At 30.7% G+C, this 23,097-nt stretch overlaps 2 protein-coding genes and 1 long non-coding RNA gene across 7 annotated transcripts in view; 1 reads left to right on the top strand and 2 right to left on the bottom strand.

Annotated features, from left to right (window-relative positions):
- LOC118204936 (uncharacterized) overlaps nt 1-4,371 on the bottom strand; it is an 87,778-nt gene extending 83,407 nt beyond the window's left edge. The window contains exon 1 of one of the 2 annotated variants that reach the window (XM_085824251.1): nt 4,173-4,371. In XM_085824251.1, the coding sequence (XP_085680377.1) occupies nt 4,173-4,259 (87 nt within the window). In that variant the 5' untranslated portion in view covers nt 4,260-4,371. The remainder of the gene's footprint in view (nt 1-4,172) is intronic. The other variant, XM_035377227.2, reaches the window with a different exon arrangement.
- LOC146999427 (uncharacterized) overlaps nt 1-23,097 on the top strand; it is a 109,665-nt gene that overhangs the window by 47,203 nt on the left and 39,365 nt on the right. Inside the window, exon 2 of one of the 2 annotated variants that reach the window (XR_015043119.1) lies at nt 8,938-9,003. The exons of the other annotated variant lie outside the window; for it this stretch is intronic. This is a non-coding gene — a long non-coding RNA (uncharacterized LOC146999427). The remainder of the gene's footprint in view (nt 1-8,937; nt 9,004-23,097) is intronic. 2 annotated transcript variants of the gene reach the window in all.
- LOC118194955 (mutS protein homolog 5-like) overlaps nt 7,707-23,097 on the bottom strand; it is a 317,359-nt gene continuing 301,968 nt past the window's right edge. Inside the window, exons 29-30 of one of the 3 annotated variants that reach the window (XR_015043107.1) lie at nt 22,614-22,699; nt 7,709-7,957 (exon numbers count right to left, since the gene is read on the bottom strand). Coding sequence is in view for 2 of the 3 variants with exons in the window: in XM_085824216.1 (XP_085680342.1) it covers nt 7,906-7,957 (52 nt within the window). In the remaining variant the exon portion in view is untranslated. Of the gene's footprint in view, nt 7,958-22,613; nt 22,700-23,097 lie in introns of all 3 variants that reach the window. The other 2 variants (XM_085824216.1, XM_085824192.1) reach the window with 2 other exon arrangements.

The following is a 23,097-nucleotide window of genomic DNA, read 5'->3' as shown; positions in this document are numbered from 1 at the left end:
GAAAATAAAGTAGAATGGTGTTAACGAAATTTTTATAATACATGTCTCTCTATTCCTTTCATTTTAAGTTTAGAGAAACCTTTCTAAAATTCTCGAACTCTTACGTTAAGCTGCCGTACATTTACCAACAACACATCTTGGCAAGTGCCGTCATCACGCGAAACATAAAACGTTACAGTTTTCTTCTATGTTGCCTGGCAAATAATCATATACCAAAGCATTATCATTCGATGGGAGATGAGATCTATAATTCATCCTTCAAAGTATATCAGCTTGATCAGCTAAGCGATTTAAAATCAAAACATGCCCTTTTTTAGAATTTAAATACCGTGAACTCTCTTTAAAAAAATACATTTACGTTTCCATATGATTTTGGTCTTCTTTCGAAGTTTTCGTTTTACAGAAGAGATATTTATTCATGTTTTCGTAAATATACTTCCAGACGTGGTGATCATAACTGAGCTCTCTCTATTTAATTTAAGATAAATCTCATTAATATAATTTAATTTATAAAACATCTGACTAATTGTGTGTATGAAAATGTGAGGATGCTTCTAATGCCATGCATTATGAACCTCGGTGTAGAATCATTTGAATTAGTTTTATTTAAAAGGTAAGATATGTACTTTCTCATATCTGGATCGTTTTTTATTGACACTATTTTACACTCCGGGAAAAATGATACAAAGGCCTGAGTTCTTAAAACTGAAACTATTTTCTAATCGAATTTTAAATTTATTCAAGAGTATAGTTAACGTTATGAGCAACTATTATTTTTGTTTAAAACAAGAATTGAAATATTTATATGTTATATATATATACTATGGTTGCAGACATATACTTCCCATTACAAAAATATTTTAAATCACGTAAACGTTCGTGCCATGGCATTTTAATTTTTTTTTTTTTTTTTTTTTTTCCCTGAAGAGATCAGTTTTGTAAAAATTAAGAAGTCCAACTTTTTGTATGTTTTTCTGGTCTTTATGCCTTATATTTTGTAAAAATTTATGTTCGTTATGTAAAAATAAAATACAAAACGTTTGACTCCAATACGATAAAAATTGATCGATATATTTAATTTTAAAGTTGGAAATTATACCTAGCGGCCTTACTAAATTAAAGAGTCCACGTTATAAGGTATTTCTCCCGCCTGCTTAGCGTGCCTTCGTGGTGTAGTGGTTCTGCACGCTCGGCCGGTATTTCAGAGGTCCGTGGTTCGATTCCCAGCGAAGGCGGTTGCTAATTTTTCATCTCTCTGGCTCCAAAAAAAATCCCCTAATGTCTCTACGAAGTCGCCCGAACTAAAAGGGTGTTGGATGATGATTCTCCTCACCCAGGATTTGGCGATTGGGTCCCCTAAAAAAACCCCAGTCGCCCTTTAAAAGGGGGAGTATATAAGGTATTTCTCCCGCCTTCTTAGCGTGCCTTCGTGGTGTAATGGTTCTGCACACTGGGCCGGTATTCCAGAGGTCGGTTCAATTCCCGGCGAAGGCGTTGTTAATTTTTTATCTTTCCTGCTTCCAAAATAACTAATGTCTCTACAACGTAACTAAACGTAAAATAACAGTTTAGAAAAAGATTTTTTATGTTAGGTTATGAGCATTTCAATGTAGACTGTTATGAAAAAGCTTGATTAATGTATGTAGGATGACGTCTTTCACAGCGGTAGATGGCATGAACGAAGCCGAGAGAGAACAGACGATGATGAAATGACGCTACATAGAAAAAGACGTGCGAGTAAGAATGATATGAAGACGATCTGTTTCACGGGGAAATGGTGTACCTGGGTCGAATGCCCTACCCCTATCGAACAAAATTTTAAAAAAATACTAATTATGTGAGCATTAACACAAAGAGAAATTCTAAATTATAAAAGAAAAGCTATATGAAGAGATGTAAGTAACAAGCTACAGAATAAATTTTGTCACAAATAACAAATTATTAACAAATGTAAATCGTTATACTATAATAAAAAAAGGTAATAAAGTTAAGCAAGATATTAAAATTAAATTATTAATAACAAGTTCATATGAGATAAGAATTTAAAAGGTGTAGTGAAACAGAGTCGACTAATGGCGGGAAGCATCTGGTGAAAGTTTTTCGAGTCGGTGATAAATATCCTAAAAGGGAGAAATACAGCAATTGGAAGAATAAACAAGGAATAAGTGTAACTCCTTCGGTGAAAAATTTAAAAGGGGAAAAGAATAAAAAAGGTAAGTGAATAATGGATATAAGTTTGAGCAATTTGAAATATTAAATTGACACTGGTCCTGTCAAACAAAATACAAAATATGGTAACAAGATACAAAATATGTGCATATATGAGAGGAGATACATACATAATGCAATAAGCATAGTTACAATATATAATTATAAATGCTGAATAATAATGCAGGTAACAGTAAGAAAATATCAATCAATATTTACATTAAGTATGGATGAAGATAATGAACTTAACAATGTAACAAGTTTTTTATAACAACTGTGCGTGTTAATATGCGTTAATATTTCCTTCGTGTTAATAGTTCATCAACATATGACCAATCATCATCAAATATAAATTCGATCACCGTGTTATGCGTTTTTCCTCTCGAAAACCGTTAAGAGTTAAGCCTTATTCTACGACGGATTCGCGTAGAATTAGCGATTTAGCATTAGAATTAGAATTAGAATTTAGCGATGTTCTATTCTAGATTCGTGTTAAAGATTTGCGTTCTAGAAAACACTAGCTGACATCAGTATCGGCCCATAGTGAAAGCGAACTCGTAACGTTATTCGCATGAACTATAAATTTAAAATAATGCTCTTTTAATGAATTCTTTGCATAACTGATGTGGTTTTAACATAATAAAGCTTCATGAGAATATAAATAATGCATTCTTTAGCATTTGAAAGTTTACAAATTACTTGTATGAAAAATATTTCGGCATATAAGTTATAAAAATTACGAATTAATGAACGCTATACACTAGTTCATCACAAAAGAATAGTTGAAATTTAAGGGAAAAGAATTTATCTCGATTGATTCTTATTTATTTAGTTACCGACCCATAAGACAAGTTGGAAATATAGATAAATATCTAATTTTAAGATAATTATATCTATACGTAATTATATTTATAATTAAACGATAATAAGATTAAAATAAAGATATCCGAAAGTTTGAAATTAAATGTCTCCGTCAATTTTTTGGCATACGGGAGACAATTTTTTTTTTTTTTTTTTTTTTTGTCTTTTATTTATTACATGGGTATAAAATTTTCGCAAGTTTAAAACTATTTGCAGCAGAGGAACGTATAAACAGTTAGATTTCCTAGTTTTCATAAAACTGATTTTTAAAAATTAAAAAATGCAAAAATATGAATATTTGTGTAATTTAAAATATTGTTTATGATTGAAAGTATATGTCTACAACCAACGAAAACAAAGACCAAATAAGGACTTTTGTACACGATGCATGTAAATATTTAGAAAACATGTAAATATTTCATTTTCTTTCTTAAATAAAAATAATACATACAGTTCCAAAACTCGTGAAACTAGTTTCCTGAGTATAATTAAAACTGGACTACAAACGAATTTAAAATTTAAAAATACAAGTTTTCGCATTTTTTTCTTGGAACGTTAAACGATATAAGCAGGAATATACAAAAATATTAAAATAACATATTGCCGTTTGAGCCACTCACTCATAAACACACGTATATATGTATAGATTATAGATATATTATACTGAAGGCTGTCCTTTCTATATATATGTGTGTGTGTAAAGACGAGAACAAGATGCAGAAAAGCGTAGAGTGGTAGATTTTGCGATCGATGAATTATAGGATATTGGAAATGTATTTTATTTATGACAGTTACGGTACAAAGATCTTATCCATCGTTGACTGGCAAAAACGTCTATTTTATTATTTTATAGCAAACTGAAAATAAGATATTTAAAGCTATGTAAAATTTACAAGATATTTAAAATTTGTTGATGAAATTTAAACATGTTTATTTTGGGTTACGCTCACTCCTATCCTTATTTAGAAAGTGTGAAAATGATCTCGTTTAACGCTTTATGTCCTAGGAACCCATGTGTTTACGTTACACATGGGTTCTACATGTTAGCGATGTAATACTGTAATTAGGAAAGTCAAAGATCATTAGTACAGAATTTTACTTACTTGACTTTCATTCAAAAGTGGCAAAAGTAGGAAAAAGCAAACGATGTATGGCACTAAATGTCCAACTAATCGGGTGCGGAGCGGCATGATTCGGCCGCAACGAGATATACATACCAGTCATCTCAACGATTGAAGAATTTCTCCTCGTTTTGCTATCGAGATATTCGCTGTCGTTTCGCACACCTGCCTACGACCAGATGTTGTCTAAACAAATATATCTTAAAAGAGCGCAAGAGGGAAAACAATTTGAAGAAGATTCTCGAACACGCTTTTTAAATCAGTCAAAGTTTGTAGGTAAATAAAAGCTCGTTAGACACTTTATATTAACGGGAAGCATTATAGCGCATTTGTTTTTTATTCATCTGTTGTCTAACACACTCTTTAAATATATGACTGAATCCAAAAATTGGCATACTGGCTAAATAAAAATCATTTTACAGTTTTTCAAATTAATAAAAAAGGAGAACAGTAATTTTTTCATTTATCCTGCACTGTAAAAAAAAAATCTGTAAAGTTACTAAGAAAAGTCGTGGAAACTGGGATGCCATGGATTATTTGAGTAATCAAAACAGGAATATTCTTAGTAACTTTACAGAGATTATACCTGTAATGGTTACAGATGTTTGACATGTAATGAATGTTACAGGAAGTTATTCTGTAGGCATAACAACGTTTTTGTATGTTGATTACCGAAGCATATGTCTGTAAAGGTTACAGATCAAAGATCTGTAATGTTACAGGAAATTATCGTGTAAGTATAACATGGTTTTCATATGTGATTTACCAATGTAAACATCTGTAAAGATTACAGGAAATAATAGTGTAAGTAGATCGTAATTTTTGAATGTGAATTACTAAAGGGAATATTTGTAGATTACTAGTGTTCTGCTTGTAAGGTTATTGCAAGTGATTGTGTAAGAATATGTATTTTCATGTGAAATTTTAAAGGATATATATGTAAAAGTTGCAGATAATTTACTTAAAAGTTCTTCCAAATAATTATGCATAAAGAACATATTTGTCTTATACAAAATACAAAAATGATGTATTCTCAAATATTAAATATTTTGATTGTAATATTACTAAAAATAATTACACATGTAGAACATATGTTTTATGTGAAATGTCTACAGCTACTGCTTGTAACAAAATATGCTGCATTTATTTATTTGTGGGGAAAGGGAAGTTATGTAACTTTAAATATTATTAAGTTTTTTTTTAAGGAAAAATACCTTAGATTTTCTAAAAGATATACATTTTCTTTCAAAATATTCCCAATGTTAAAAAGAAGCTCAAATTTTATATTTTTCTTATATCTGCATTACTTTCCTTTATTGAATTTTAAGACATCTCAAAGTTACATATGCATCATGAAATAGCTGGAAAAAAAACTTGTGTATTAGACTTAATGGTTTTTTGGCAATAAATTAGTAATGTTCTAGAATTCCTCCGCTGAACACTGGTAGTTCGGTCCGAGGTTCAAATCCCGCGAATGGGCTGGTTGTACGGGTATTTTCATGGTTTTCTCCATGTGTAACATGTATATAAGTCAGTTTCCCTTCGAAAGTCCTCCACAAAGGCATTTCTCCGCTTAGGCAGATAGTCCTAGTGTGCTTTGCCATACTTAAATAAACTAAACCAAATCATTCTACTTATACCCAACAGTGTAATCTAAAGAGACTGCAATTGGATATGATTACAGTAAAAAATATTTTAATGAAATTGTTTCAATAAACAATTCTAAATATTTTTTCAAATTCTAAAAAAAAATTACTGATGTAACTCAACAATGAACTTAAATTCAGTTATCACAAGCTATCCAAAATTATTTTCATGCTTAATTGCATTATTCATTTAAATTACAACATATAATTCTTTTAGGCATAAATGCTTTTTAATCTCTTCTGTTACTGACCATTAATTGAAATAATAGATTAATCGGACAGTTGTACAGGCATTTTCCCAGATTTAAAACTTTATTAATAAATTACATTCTTCTCATTGAATACAAAATTGAAGAATTAGTTAGTCCCAAATTTAATTTTTCAAGTATTCCTTCTACTAAAACATTTATTGCTTACAGGCAGCCAGACAGTAAGCTGAACACTAGCATTTGGCTCTAGATTTAAATCCTAGAGAATGGGCTGCCTGTGTAAATGTTTGTGTTACATGAAGTTTTCCTTAAAATATTCTTTTCCTTGGACAGATGGCCCTCTCTTGCTTTGTCATATTTCAAATAATCAATTCAAGCATTTAATGTAGGTATGACTTCACAACTTCGTCCCAAATTCTAACTGAAAAATTGAACAGAATCCCCTGATACTGTGTCTATAATACATGATGAATATAGAATGATCTTAAAAATTTATGGAAGAAAATATAACGTATTTGGAAATGCCTTGATCCTATAATTATATTTTTCTCTGCTATGCCTAGAAAATTAAGAAAAGTAGACTTAAGAATGTAAAAACTGAAGATAAAGAATTCAGCATTAATAATTGATATAATAGTAGTAATAAACCGAAAATTTTTTAATGAAAAATTGATAATGCATAATGGCTCCTTAAAATTTTAATTTTCTATCCTACTATTAATGGAACTAATTTATCACTATAATCAAAATGACTCAGATTTTCTTTCTTTAACTGATGTCAAAAATACGATGATTATTTCAAAATTCCTGTGGATGATTTAATTGTTCTCAAAATTTTCTATTCATTTATTAAATGCTTCAGATTAATGTTTTTGTTATCATTATTTCAAACGACTTTTTAAATCTTCGGGAAAAATGTTTAAATCTTCATTCAACAAAATTATATTTTTAGATAGATTTTTATGGAATAAAAAATTCTGTAAGATAATATTCATTCACACAAGATATTAACTTAGTATTTGCTCATTACTTTACAAGTATTCGATGAAGCCAAGATATTAACTTAGTATTTTCTCATTACTTTACAAGTATTCGATGAAGCCTTTTAGTGTAATATACAGGTTACATAAGGAACCATTTCATTTTAATGTAATATTCCATAATCATATATTTTATTTAAAAAAATATCATATTTTGAAAATATTGGATATTGCAATGCATTTCACTCCTAACATATACAGCTAGCGTGAAGATCTATAATTAACAGTCAATATAATTCATAATAATGAATTTCGTTATGCATAACTACATCTTGCAAGATTAGATTTAGTTGACAAAAACTATTAAAGATAAAAGATCTATTTGGTTCCAGCAATTTAATGCAGAAATGAAAATACTTTTAATATCATATATTAGTGGTTCTCAACCATTTTACCTTTGCTAGATCATGCCTCTCCTCCTTACCCAACTTGAAAAATAGATATACACTTATTTTGATTTTATTATATTTTAACGTTTTTATAAATTAAGAAAAAGGTATGGAAAATGTTGATATATACAAAAACAGATCTTATATTTAAAATACACAGAAAAAAAATGACTTATGCTACAATAAATCTTCTATTGTAGATCTTGAAAATTGTACATACTGTGAAAAATGAATGTGACAAACAAAAATTGATTTAATTTTGCACACAATTCTTTTACATGCATATCAGTGAACACTGGGGGGGGGGGACTCTTTATTCCAATACACAGAATATAGAAACAAAAATAGGTTTATTTTTATTTGAAAACTATCCAAAAGGAAAATAAAATAAAAAAATAGGTAAAATTTATATTATTGTTATTTTTAATTAATCATAGTTGTGAAGGTGCAGTCCTCTTCTTCTTAGGATTCAAAGCATGGCTCCTAAATAAAGAAAAAATCACATTCGTTAGAAGTACATAACATATTCTAAATTTGTTATGTGACATTTTAATTTAGAATCTCTTCATAATAATTGCATGCACTTGCACATATTCCAAATGATTTAAATCTTTTTTTAAATTAAATAATTAAATTGCAAACAAGATTCCTTTTGGTCCTTTCATGAAATCATAAATTGCATGTATCATTTATTTTTGAAGCAAAAGCAGTACAAATTTAAATAATTCATTTTGCAGAAAATAATTTGAGGTTTATTAGATATTTACTATATTTATTTGTAATATAAAATAAATCTGTAAAGTAGTTTTAATAATGATCAGATTTTTTTTTAAGATTAATTTCTCTAGAAATTGAAATGTATTAAGGTAGCACTTCTCAATCTGTGGATCATACAGCTTGCCCTCGTGGTCCTCCGAAGTTTCCAAAGGAGACAAAAAAATTTAGTTGAAAAATCTCAGAGTTTAAAAAGTTACATATGACAATCATCTATCACCTTTTCTCGTAAGATAGACATTTTATGAAATTTATTATTGGTTACCCTACTTACAGACTTCCCACTCAGTCTTAGCAGTAAAAGATGGATTTAAAGCACTATAACTGTGGTACTTACCACCATATATCCAAATATACTATCATATATCCACTAAGACTGTGGTCTTACCATCATATATCCAAATATAGAAGAGCCATGCAAGAATTACAAATCATCCTTCTCATTAATAATCTTGAAATATTAGAAATATAACTTTTCTTCAATGGACTTAATTATAAAATATAACGGATTTTAATTATATATTAAAAATATAAGTGTACTAGTAGTAATATATGCTAAAAAATTGCTTTCGAAGGGAACAGCAGCAAGGTGATTCACAAATTATGATAATTCACATAATCTCTATTCGAAAAAAGTTTGAGCAGGGTTGCCACTCAAACAGGAGAATGAAATTCCCTGACTTTTCCAGGTTTCCCAGGTGTGTTTCAAGAAAATTCCAGTCTATCCGCTTAATGTGCGTTGGCTGTGCTAAGAGGTAAATTAATTATGGTATTACTTATATTGTGTCGCAAATTCACTTAATTATTCAATAAATCCCAGAGGACATTTATTCTTAATTATTCTTGGTATACTTTGTTTGATAATTTTGTTTAGTTTTCCACTTAACTTAATAAAATTTAAGATATATACATTGGATAACAAATGTATGTTTTATTTAATTATTACTCATGATCATCACCAGTTCAACACGAGGCTAATCCGGTCCTCATAAATCACAACGCAATGCTAAATAGTTAGGTTAGATTTTAGGTAAATTTAATTTGCGTGAGGTATGTTCTTAAAAGGCACCTTAACACTTGAAAACACAAATATAATTATAATAGTTGTTGTTTTCTCCACTGAAGATTGAGATTAGAATCTTCCCAATCTGGAATAAAATAAGGCTTTTTTTGCAGACATTCTGCAGCTAAACGAAAGAAAGAAATCTATTTTAATAAATTGAGGTATTTTATATTTATTTTGCAGCATACATAAGGAAAAAATATGTGCATTAAATTTCGTGACGGTATGTCATCATACTGCTATAATTAATTTTAGGATTATGCCAGAGAAAATTTCCTGAAATTTGGAAATATTATTTACTAATAATAAATAAATTTAGAGGGAAGAAGCAACATTAAATTATATGAATAACATAAAAATAATTACTTAAAAATTGAATTAGAATAATCAACGATATTTTAGCGAATATAGTTATATTACATGGCTAGCCTAGATGACTGATTACTATTTTTTTATTTTACTGCAAAATGGCAAGGTATTTATTAAAAAGAAAAAAAAAAAAAGAAAAAAAAGGTTTAAAAAGATTTTGCGGTAAAATTCTAGTATACGGTAAGGCTTTGGCACGATTTTGAAAATTGTCGCCAAGACCAAAATGACCCGTTTACTGCGCATCATGATGTCGCCAAATCCCATTATTAAGGCTCGTTTCCACTACTGCGTACGAACGCGTTGCGACAATTGAAGACACGCCTACGGCATCCGTACAAACGTTTCCACTGCTGCGTATGCGTAAAATATTTTCATTTTCCGCCGCTAAGTGTCACTGTAATATTTTGGCGCAAGCAGTTCGCAAGTTACGACGCTGAACATCTGAATTTTTCCCGCTTAAGCGAGTATTGTTTGTTTTGGATTTGATATGGAATTTTAGATAAGTAAGGTTATAATGCATATTATGAACATCACGAATTCCATAGAAGCTGAACTAAATTTAAAAAAAAATTTTGTGTTTCTAGAAGCCTTAAATATTATGAAATAATATATATATTATTAAAACTAAAATGTACTGTTAGTGAAAAAGTAAACAAATAAATAACATAAAATAAAAAAGTTAAAGGGATTAAAAAATAGTTGGTACTTTAAAAGTACAGAGCAACTGTAAGGAAAGGTTCACAATATTTAAGCAAATTTTGCTATGCTTGTATACCGCTGACTTCAGGGTCATAGCTGGATAATTTATTAGAAATCTCTTTGTTTTAAAATGCACTATGGGCAGTTATATTTTATACATAATCCATAAAATATTATTTTTAATATAAACATTTTTAATTCATATCTCTTTTTATACAAGAAGTTATAAAAATAAGATTTTTCTCTTTATATATACACACATTAGGTAAAGAAAATGGAAATATTTTATTAATTAATTCCTGCGCTTCTGCAGGAGAGGACTGAATTTAAAAGCAATTATTATAGTAATTTTTTGTTAAAAAAATGTTTAGGGCATTAATACTGTCTCATGTTAATTGGAATGAAAGTTTAGAGTCGTAAACATCCCAAAGTCTGAGCACATGTATATTCATTCACATAAAAGTGAAACGAAAATATATATATATATATCTGCAGGGTTTCAAAATAAATTAAATTTAAATAATTCTCTTGCGCCATTGCTGCAAGGAATGAAATTTGAATTTAACAAACATTTTCTATTCGTAAAAATTAAAAGTTAATTAAATTTAAATGAAATTTAATGCAAACAAATAAAGGATTAATTATTGCTGCGAACTAATATACAATATCATTTAAATTCTGAGAGCATATGTAAATCAAGTGCAAGTATCAAAATTCATGAATAAATATATAATTCCAAAAATTTATTTATCCTATTATTCAGTTATGCATTTTTATAAGTTTTTTAGGATTAAATCTATCCTATTATTCATTTATGCATTTTTATAATTTTTTTAGGATTAATAAGCTATCCTATTATTCACTTATGCATTTTTATAATTTTTTTAGGATTAATAATCTATCCCATTATTCACTTATGCATTTTTATAAATTTTTTAAGGATTAATAAATTTTTGGAATTATATATTTATTCATGGATTTTGATACTTGCACAGCAATAATTAATCATTTCTTTGTTTGCATTAAATTTCATTTAAATTTAATTAACTTTAAATTTGCTTTTTACGAATAGAGAATGTTTGTTAAATTCAAATATATATGTACAGGATATGCTTTAAATTAGTATTATATAATTTTCAAACTTTTTTGCGGGAAAAATTTAAATAAATAAGAGCATAAATAAAACAATATATTTAATGCATATAATAATAGAAATAAATTATAAAACACGAATATAGATCAAATTGGAATAAAAAGGTAAGAAAGTTGCAGACATGGTGCAAAAAGCGTATGGGATTCGAACTCACGACTCCAAAAAGTGGAGATCGTTACCATCAGCTTTACCACTAAGCTAGGATTACACGTAAGTCGCATGCATATTTTGGGTTATATACATCATCAAGTAAATCAATTCTTAAAACTTCAGTTTTTTGGTCCTATTTCAGTGTGCTATTGTCTGAAAAATTCACCAGAGTTTGTTCTTCAGCTTCTAGTACATTTTTTGGAAAAATCATTATCTTTTAAAGTGGCGTTCCGATTGAAGTTAAACGGGCTGCTAAAAATATATTTAATGTGCTTACAAATATATGTTATCCAAAAAGATATATTTATAAAGGGAAATACAAATTTAACATACTCTTCAATGAACTGGAGTATTTAAAAGGCTATCAAATTTAATTTATAATTAACGTTTTTAGTTTTTACCTGTTTCAAAAGAAAAAAATAGCAAATCTTTTAATCATATCTAATTTGCTATAGCAGTTTGATATAGTCAGACATTCATTTTCATTAAAGCTAAATGAGTATGCAGAACTAAAAAATGATTATCAGAACAAATTTTGCTATTTCATGGACTTGGAATGATAATTTTTGCCGCTGATTTTCTTGAATGAACAAGTACTGTAGTTGCAGTCATCTTGTTTTTCTTATCATTTTAAACTAAATTCAGCTGATTGCTGTCATTTTCAGCACGCAGATTTCTCGCTATAATGTTAATTCAGAAATAAGTATTTTTTAGCAAAACATTCTTTCCCTATTAGCGAGCGTTCATCGCTACTTCTGCCGCCATTAATTTTTAGTCACTGCACCTGATTGCTCCTTTTTCACCACGTGACCCCAACGCAACCGCAGACATACGGATAGAAGTTGATTGAACATTGTTGAACTCCATCCGTATGTCATCCGTCACCGCACACCGACCGGATTGCAGATGTCAATCAAAGTGAATTCGCTCGCTGATTGGAGAAACGCATACGCACCGCAACCCATACGCAGTAGTGGAAACGGGCCTTTATTCTAAACAAAGAACGTCTATGTAAAGAAGAAAAGGTTCCATACAAGTAAAATGCTATTACGCCGTTAGAATGCGGAGGGAAAATTTGCCAAGGGATTTGGCGACGGAACCTGGCGGGCAGAATTTCTCTCTTCGCGCTGTGTACAGGAAATTGAGAAACACGTGTTAAGAAGAAACGCTCTTTGACAAAAAGAAAACTACGAAAATTCGTTTTTAAAATTATTGCGAAAAATCCACGCAATAATTTTAAAAACGGATTTTCGTAGTTTCCCCCCCCCCTGAAAATAACTAATCCATGAATTAATTTACTTGCGCCAAAAAATATTTTCTTTTCCTTTAGAGTTTAACCACTTGCGCTAAGACTAAACTTCACGGTTGCGGTGCCGTGCGCTACAATATAACAAGCGGTAAAGTGTCTCATTTACGCCGCTCCGCATCTGCGAGTGCAATCCAGAGCTGTAACTCGAGAAATAAACAATTTCGTTGTTAGGCGACGTGTGCACCACGTTATTTTCATTTTTGCGATAAATGCTTATCAACGTGGTGTTCACGTCGCTCACGGTTTGAGACAAAAGCATCTCGACGTGCGTGGCACGTCTTTTTAGCGCAAGTCGTTCAAGAAATTTTAAACGATATTCATTTTATGAACTCTTGATAACGTGACCTTCGAACTTCGACACCGGTTTCGAGCTTCGGCGACAGATATATCAGACATGCACAGCTGTTTCCCTCTATGATGGAACGGAGCCACGTCTGTTGCAGAGAGGTTTTCCTTCTTTACAATACATGTTCTTTGATTCTAACCTCCATGGTACCGTATACTAGGATTAAACCCATTTTGTTTTATACGAGAACAGGTACTTTCTTTAGTTCATGCACTGCACATGCGATTCTCGAGAATACTGGAAACCAAAAGTTGCGGGAAAGTTGTTTTGCCTTTCTAAAAGACAATCAAATTGGAGCTGCGAAAATTGGCTCTATGCCAGCTACCCGAATGACACTCACGTGATACATAATTCGCCAAAAAAGTTATCTCTTCCGACGTCGGCGCAAAAATCGCTTTTTTTGGCGGCATCGTTGTATGAACTTCCCTGACTTTTCCAGATTTTGACAAAAATACTTACATTCCCTGACTTTTCCCTAAATATTTTGGTCAATTTTCGAATTCCCTGACTTTTCCCGGTTCTCCCGGTTTTCCAGGTAGCGTGGCAACCCTGTTTGAGAAACGCTGAAACAGGAGAATAATTAAATTATGGTTAATACTGGTAATTTCAGCCGTATGCTTTAAGCTTGATGATCAACATTAAAAAATTCTCAGAAAGTGTTAGATCAAAAACTACTTTTCCACATAATATGAACTTATACGTAACAGCATTTAATACTTAGCTCACTGTCAAAATATACAAAATTTTGAAATGCAAGTATAAGGCCAATAATATAGTTATCAATGAACATCAATTAATGCATGAACTTCAAAACTTACACAATTAACAAACACATGAACAATGATGTTACATGCATTCATCCTCTGAATTAACTAGTCAGTTTGGGTATTTTCTATCTTAGATGTCGCAAAAATTGATCGTGGATTTAATATTTTAAATGTTCCTCTCATAGACATTTTAATACTTGTATTTTTTACATAGAGTGTCATCTTTAGTTTTACAGATATTCATTTGTTCACTTGTTTGTAAGATTAAGTTTTACAGACAGAACAGATGATACCTGATTACATTAAGTGGTATTTAAGACAGAAACTTACTTACTGGTACTTAACACAGTTGCTAGAAAAATATTACATAGTGTAAGACAGGGTACAAAGTCAGAATCTGAAAACTTATTGACTTACACTAAGCTATTTAATGCTTGAAATATTTATGATTAGATAATATCTTTTACATCATCAATATCTAACAGTGATATGATATACTTTAAGTATACAGTAAAACCTCTCTATAACCTTCCATAATTTTGTACAATTTTGATATTTAATGGAGGTGGTTACTTCACAAAGCATGATTCTCAGTGATAATTAATATCAATGCTTGTATCACCAGAATACTTGACATAGTCACTTAAAGAGGTATAGTTGCTAAGGAAGGTTTTTCTGTACTTCAAACAATGGTTTACATATTTTAAAAAGTATATTTTTCTGACACTGTTATTTAAAAAGTGTATAACTCCTTCAACTCTTAAGCATAAAAATTTGATATTTTTATGCTTAAGAGTCATTCATTTAGTTATAACTTACAGGAAGATATCTTAAATGCCTAAAACGTTTTAATTTATGAAAAACAGCAGTTAGAGTATATTGAAGGGTGCTCCCTGTATTATCAAGGGAGCGCAAGTTTGTGCAATTCTCTGATGTTTTCTTGAGTGAAAATAGGTCGATGTGTACATGGATAAAGTCAAGGGAGTGCGCGATGCCAAGTTTGTACAATTCGCAGATTTTTTTTAAGTGAAAATAGGTCGATGTGTGCATGGATACCGAGTATGTGCAATCTCTTGTCTTCGTGTAGCGGCGGTTTTTGGCACACAAATCGTCGCTACACAAGCCAAAATAACATGGTCAAAGAATTGCACAAACTCGGTATCCATGTACTGCCAAAAATCGCCAATTTTTGCCAAGGGAAACCCATAAATATGCTTTTACCAAAACAAGCTTTAAGGCATACTGTCAATTACATTTTAAATTCCAGTGATTTTTCAACACTAGTTCAAATACTCTAAGCATATGTTTGCATAAGTTACATAACTTTTGCATCAGCAAAATTTATAACTTAGCAAATATGAACTATGAAAAAAAATATCTGAGCTTACCTTGACCCTTGGATTTACAAAATCTATGACACTTTTAATGCCAAAGAAATTCGATGACCGAAAATACGCGATGATTTATTTAATCTGGTTTTAAAATGGGTCATTTTAAGTTTGGCTATATCAACAACTTATATTACTCAGTATTGTTGGATAGTGAATTTGTAATTCTTTTTCATTCTTGAAATATATACACATGACAGAATTGGAATAAAAATTTTAGGTTTTTCAGACGAACTCATAGATTGAACTAATTTGTTGAATTTTATCAAGTAGTTCTTAAAAATACAACCAACGATTAATTAAAACCAACTGCAATTCAAATGGATACTCTTTGTCAAAAAGGAGCAGTAGAACTTATTTTAAACATTCAGCAATAAATAGTTTTCTGAATATATTTTTTAGCGTAACGGCAATTTCAAACATAATAAAGAGAACATTCATTCATTCTAATGAGGATAATTTTGAAAATAATTCACATTAAAATATATCTCAAAGAGATTTTTAAATGAAAAGATGACACAAAAGAATTATTCTCAAAAAATACATGTTATCTCAGATATAGAAGAAATTTGGCATTGAGCTGAGTATTGAAATTAATATGTGCAACTGACTTATCATTACTTAAATTTCCATGATTTGATATTGAATGCTATAACTATTAAATATTAGCAAATGCATTTTATAATGAACTTTGCACCAAAATTTATAGAAAATTTATAGTAAATTTATATGTAAATTTACATTGTAAGTACTAGAATGAATGTTGTACCATTTTATTAATATTTTACTTTTCAACAAGCATAAAGGAAAAAATAGAATTTTTTTTCTTTAATGTTCCTAGTATGTTACATCATAGTTAAAAATATGTCAAAGTCATGGCATTTCGATTATTGCCTTTTGTAAATGTTGGTTATAATGTAACTTAATAGATGCTTTATAAGTCGGTAAAGACTGTCCTGGATTAAAACTATCTTTAAGACAAAAAAATAATATACATTGAATACTTTTACAAATATGTAATTGCTATCCGACTATATAATCTTTTAAGGAGAACTTATCGCATGTATTAATGAAATAATATTCCATTTTTAATGTATGTTAAGTTATTTTGTCGAATTTTTTAAATATATTACATTTATTTTTCTTTTTCGTTGAGATTAATAATAACATACATAGTGTAATAATGCTCTGAAAAATATTCTAAAGCAGTTCACGCTGGGATTAATGATAACATGTATGGTATAATAATGTTACATCTGTCAACAAAATGAAAAATATGAATATTCTAAAGCGATATGTTTTAAAAGATACATAAATATTTAACATGAGAAATTATTAGACTATAGATAGAACATTAATATTAAGCTTATTTGTTTTTAAACTAACATATTAACAAATTTGTTTCTGTTTATAAATATGAGCAGTTTAACTGCAGACACCTGCAGATGTAACGAATAAAAGTTGTTATTTTACTAAATGGAACACAAGCTCTGTGATTTGAACTCTAACAATAATTCAACACAGGTTTATTTAGGAGCATTAGAATTATAAGCTAAACATTAAAAGAATTTAATTATAGATAGTGTAAAGAACATAACAAATACATTACATAAAATTAGTAAAATACACGTCAAACACTATTTCGAACTTACCTCGACCATAGCAAAAATAATGGCTAACATGGCGACTACCGTTGAACTCTCCCGCTAAAACGCTGTTTTTCCACCTTCTTCCTGATTGGTTCTTCTCTCTCAGCCGTTTTAAGCCACGTGATCACACGCTACGGACAAAATCCAAGCAAAACTTCTTGAAAAATTCCTGTAGAGTTTACAGTTTCGTTTGGTTCTGTGTTCGTTACAGGTATTTCCTTCGTAATTGTTCGCATTTCTGTAACTATACAAGACTTTTGTCTGTAAACTTCGAGGTTTTTTTTTTACAGTGTGGTTTCCTGGAATTGTGCGGGTTCTGAGAATTGTCCCTTTTGACGTTAAGTCCCGCGTAACCGAAACATAATGTGTTATGTCATAATGTTAATGTGTTAAACATAATGTTTAATGGCCCGGCGCGTATTCGAGAGGTCCGTGGTTCGAGTCCCGGGGCGTGAGCATTGCCCATTTTTCATGCCTCCTGCTTCAAAATAACCTAATGTCTCTACAAGTTTAAGAATGAATCCCAAATATTCAAGATAAGAAATATAAAATCTTATTCTATTTAAGAAGAGTTGCTCAAAATAGCAACATCAAACGGATGGAGAAGGGAAAAGACTTGCTATGATATTACTTCATCCTCAATGAATGCCAGATAGAGATTTTTGCATTTACTGAACGAAGAAAGGACTTAATTCTTTAAGACAGTAGCTGCGTAATTGTTTTTCACTAGATCGCTTGCATACAATTCCTAGAACAGCAAATGGCAAAAATTTCTATTTTTCCAGAACAAGGTATGAGCAGAATTAAAAATAAGTAACGTAATTTAAAACTATAATGGAATTAAATCAGAGGTGTGAAATATTTATGAAGGTCTTTAGAACTATAATGAAGAACCGCATAAATACTTAAAGATATTAAACTAAAACGTATATTCTATATACGTACATTTAATTTCTAACAGTCTTTTCAGTCAGTAAGTAGAAGAAATCATAAAGCACGAAGCCAAGATGCTGATGTTTTAATGTTTAATATTTGACCAACCAATAGATCTTCACAAATTGGTATCCACTGTCAAAGTAGATGGAACCACAGAAAATTTATAAGACAACATAGAGTCTGCCTCAAGTGTAACTCGAATAGGAGCCGTTAAAAGTCCTCCATAACACAGCTCTCGAGTGTTTCGTTACATTTTCCAATCTCCCATCGACGGTTGAATTGATAAAATTATCAGGTTCTGTGTTCCTCCTTACTTGCTTTGGGAACATTAAATGTCCTGACTCGGAACAGGGAGCTTACTAAAGCTATGTTCAATAAATTTGGGAAGTAGACAATACACACAGGAAGGGTATACGAAACCCTTTATTTTTCTCTCTTTACAATGATTTCCGGACTTCGGAATACAGAGACCAACCACTTGTGGTCTGAACGTAAGAATATAAAAATATTAACTAAACTCTAACTAAACTTAACTTTGGATTAATCAAACAAGTGCCTACTCCAAGATTGGCCGTATATTAGCAAAAAGCCGTATGTAGTACAGAGAACTGCTAACACTACGATACGTTTAAAATTATCAAGAGGATTAAACCTCTGGCCTTGAAGGCAACCAGCAACCGAGTAAAACTACTATGGCAAGCGGCCTGCTTCTAATAGCTCCTTCCTCTCTCTTGCTTTGGCAAAAAGCCACAACTTAAGTACTTGGCGTTCGCAAGACAAATTTGCATAAATAAGTTAAAGCTTTTAATTCTGGCAGGAAGTAGAAAATAAGAAGTGACAGTAAAGATTTAAAATAAAATAAACGTTAGTAAAACTTAAGATCCTTACAAAATTATCAAACACAGTTTTATTCCGAGTTCGTTGGAGGACTATACAGTGATTTGAGACTTTTCCCAACTGTGATATAAAGGCTGATATGCAAAATTTACCTCTCTTACATTACACAGGCAGATCGTAGTAACCAAGCATTTTTTCAACATTTTCCCACACTAATAAGATTCGAGTAAGGACCTAGAGAATTGGCATTGCGGAATATCTACGGCAGAGTTACCCATATCTTGTTATCACAACATATACTTACGGTAGAGTTACCCATATCTTGTTATCACAACATATTAAAATAGAAGATAACTAAAAGAAGTCATTTTCAGCAAAAATAAAAAATCTGATGTGTACACCACATGACTTCCTTGTACGGAATTTTCTTGTATTTCGTTTAAACTTATTGGATTGAATTAAATCTACTTCGCCGACAGCGCATAAACCACAATAGAATAAATGCATTCTTTAAAATTCACTCTATTTGTTTACCATAGCGACACTCTGGCGCTAGGTTCACTTAACAGTATTATATTTCGTTCATATTATAACTCAGAATAAAATAAAAGAAATTAAGCAAACAAAACAAAAAAGAAACAGTTTTTCACAGACGATTGAGCATTTCTCATTCAATTAATTCAGTTCTCACTTCGCAACAAGGCGAAAATACATAAAAACTCAAAACATCTGTATTAAAAATTACTAATTGTTAAAAATTAAATTACTAATTATTAAAAATTAAGTAAATCTTAAACACTTATTTCCTCGAAAAAATTCCAGAAAGGATTAAGCATGATTTAAATCGCAATAATAAATGAAAGCGTTTATCTTTGTTGTTGCGAAGCTACGTTTCTCTAGATTGACAACAAATTCACTACTCTGCTGTTTCAAATGTAAACAAGCAATGGCCGCCATCAAAAAAATTATTAGGCTTAGCAGCACTTAAACAACTTTTAAATTCTTGATAATTCTAAAAATATTGCTTACAGATTTACTAAAGGCATAAAAACCTTAACCGGAAGATAAAAACAACATAATTCAATTATTTTCAAAGCAAAAAAGTGTACAATTTACAAATATATAAGAGTAAAGAAACTGAGATCACTGAGCCGGGTAACAGAGTGGATATATTTATAAATATATTTATATACGTTTGGTGCGGCCGTATGAAACCAAAATGCGAGGTGCACATCTACATGTTATAGTAGTCCTATATACAAAATTTCAACGTTCTGAGGCTACTCGTTTTTGAGTTATGCGAGATATGTAGTACGTACATACGTTCGTATAGACGCCACGAAAAATTATCTTCAGAATTCATTTTAAAGCAGTTTTTTTAATTTTTTTGGAGGAAAAGAGTCTTTTATTCTGTCCTTACGTACAGATATCAAGCAAAAACATCGTTAAATTGCATTCAAAAGCGGTCAAAATGGATATTTTCGTTGAAATATGCTGCCTGAAAATTTTCTCGATTACAATACTTCCTTTTTACTTCGTAGAAGGAAGTAAAAGAGAAGTACACAACTAGATGTTATAGCAGTACCATATACGAAATTTCAACATTCTACGGTGAACTGTTTTTGAATTAATGAGAGATGTATGCTTATGAACAAACATACATACGTAATACGTCTTCAAAAATGGATTGTAAAATAGATGCAAAAATGGCTATGCAAGTGAAAATGGATATTTGCGTTGAAATATGCTGCCTGAAGCTTTTCTCGATTACAATACTTCCTTTTTACTTCGTACAAGGAAGTAAAAAAGGAATGGAAGAAGATATAGTTAATTGTTTTGTATTTATCTGGACAATTACATTTATATTTTCTAAATGAAGATCCTTCCTCTGAAAGAAACAGAAAATTTAAGACAGAGTTTTACATGAATTTTGTATCCTTTTATCTCTCAGTTAAAAGGAAATAATGGAGAATAAACAAAAAGGAAATAACGGAAAATAAACAACCTTTTTTTTTAACAAAAAGTGTAATATAGACAGGAACCGATTTATAAAACTAAAGGCCCGGCAATACTTTTATTTAAATTTATCTAAGCGAGAAAAACATATTTCACTTTTTTGTGCGCTTGTTTTTATGGTTTGAGTACATGACACGTAACAAAAAATATAAGCTAAAGAACCTAAAAAATTCTTATCGATTTATTACAAACCTCAGCTGATTAAATTACAGGGATAAGCCCACATTAATGCAATTCATTTAATAATTAAGCATACGAATAAAATATAGATTTCAAAAATTCAATTTCATTACAAATGAGGTTCATTGGATGATATTATTTGTGAACGAGAATCCGAAACGATAGTCCAGAGTCTAAGGCATTTAAAAAAAAAAAAAAAAAAAAAAAGTTCAAAGGAGCGTTTTTCTATCGTTTTGTGTGTTAATATATTAAATATCATGTTCTTTGCACTTAAACCATAAAATTTAGTTCAAAAGCAATGTCGCAAAATAATTTTAAAAGGAGCATATCTTTAGAATTTCCAATACACAGTTCCACGCGCTGAAGATAAAAAGGTCCCCCTCCCCTCCGCGTAGAGTGTTGTCATTGCTCGCTTTTAAATCGTTGAGTTTGTTACTCAAAAATTCGTTAAAGTTTTACAAAATATGAAATCCATAATAAAGCAAATTCCAAATTTCAAATTTGGTCATCCACATGCCCATATTCGTAGGAGGATTACGTCATTCAAAATTCGATGGCTCTATGTACCGTTGTTTTATCACAATGCGAGGAATATACACACATTTATGCAGATTTTTCATTATTTAATTTCTTCAAATATAGAGGCTGTTCGCGCACATTTTTTAGACGATTTTGGTAAGCGGTAATAAAACATCGTTTGCTTCAAAAGACGTAATTGCAATTGTACTATGTTTTCAAAAGTCAAAATTATCGTCTGTGGCTTGAAAGTTTTGTTTTTATTCAAAATGGCGAATTTAACAAAGCAGTGGTTCGAAGGCTACATTTACGCTCTTTCCGAAGAGAAATATGCATACTCCGTTATCCAAAAACGATGTGAGAGTCATGGTTTTGTGATATCTATAGCGTCGATAGGTAATATCATCAACAAGAAAGGAAAAAAACGTCAAATTGGAGCCTCAAGTGGGACAAAAATTCCAAACAAGTATCCAAGGAAAAAACGGACATCTTCGACTATTGCAAAGGTACGTTGTTTAATGTTAAAAGAAAATCCCCCCTAGTCAAAGGACAGTTGCAAAATCATTAAAAGGCTCGGTGTCCACTGTAAACAAAATGATAAACGTTGATTTAAATCTTAAGAAAGCGAAAAAACGCAATGTGCATCGTCTTCTTCCAAAGCATATCGCTCAACGCAGGACACGCTGCAGAATTCTATATGAGAAAGACTTATCCAAAGAAAAATGGAAAACAATTGTCACAATAGATGAATCATGGATGTATTTAAATGATTGTAACAAAAAAGAGCCATTTATTATCATAAAAGGGGAGAAAAAAATTTAAGTACATGGTTCAAAGAATCGAAAGAAAGTTTTTCTAAGGGATTCATGATTAATGCTGGTTTTTCTTATAATAGCAAGTTAAAAATAAAGAGAGTGAAAAAAAAAAAAAAAAAAAGTTAAAATTAACTCCAAATACTATCAGAAACATATTTTCTGAATGAATTACCATCGCTTCACCCACAGTGCCATCAATCTGTGAGACTCCATCAGGACAAAGCTAGCAGTCACACATCAAAATCCACCGTAAATTTCCTAAAAGAGATGGAACAAAAAACTGGTTTCAAGGCCATACCCTTCACTGATATATACGAGGGCTATCCAGAAAGTAGATTACGTTTTGGAATAAAAAAATAAACAAAGTATAGGAAACAAATTTTATTATATACAGATGAAAGCCACACTCAAATACTACTTTTCTACATAGTCACCATACAAATTAAGGCATTTATCGTAGCGATGTACGAGCTTGGAAATTCCTTCGTCGAAAAATTCGGCCGCCTGCGCCTTCAACCACTTCGTTACCTCTTCTTGCAGCTGTGCGTCGTCATCAAAACGCTGCATAGCCAGCCACTTCTTCATTGCTGGGAATAGGTGGAAGTCGCTCGGTGCCAGGTCGGGACTGTACGGCGGATGAGGAAACAACTCCCACT

Source organism: Stegodyphus dumicola, chromosome 1, assembly GCF_044657685.1.
Source record: "Stegodyphus dumicola isolate Sdum_Otavi_A_Nest chromosome 1, ASM4465768v1".
Taxonomy (NCBI): domain Eukaryota; kingdom Metazoa; phylum Arthropoda; class Arachnida; order Araneae; family Eresidae; genus Stegodyphus; species Stegodyphus dumicola.
Note: the sequence above shows the minus strand (reverse complement) of the source record. Positions and strands in the feature narration are given on the sequence as shown.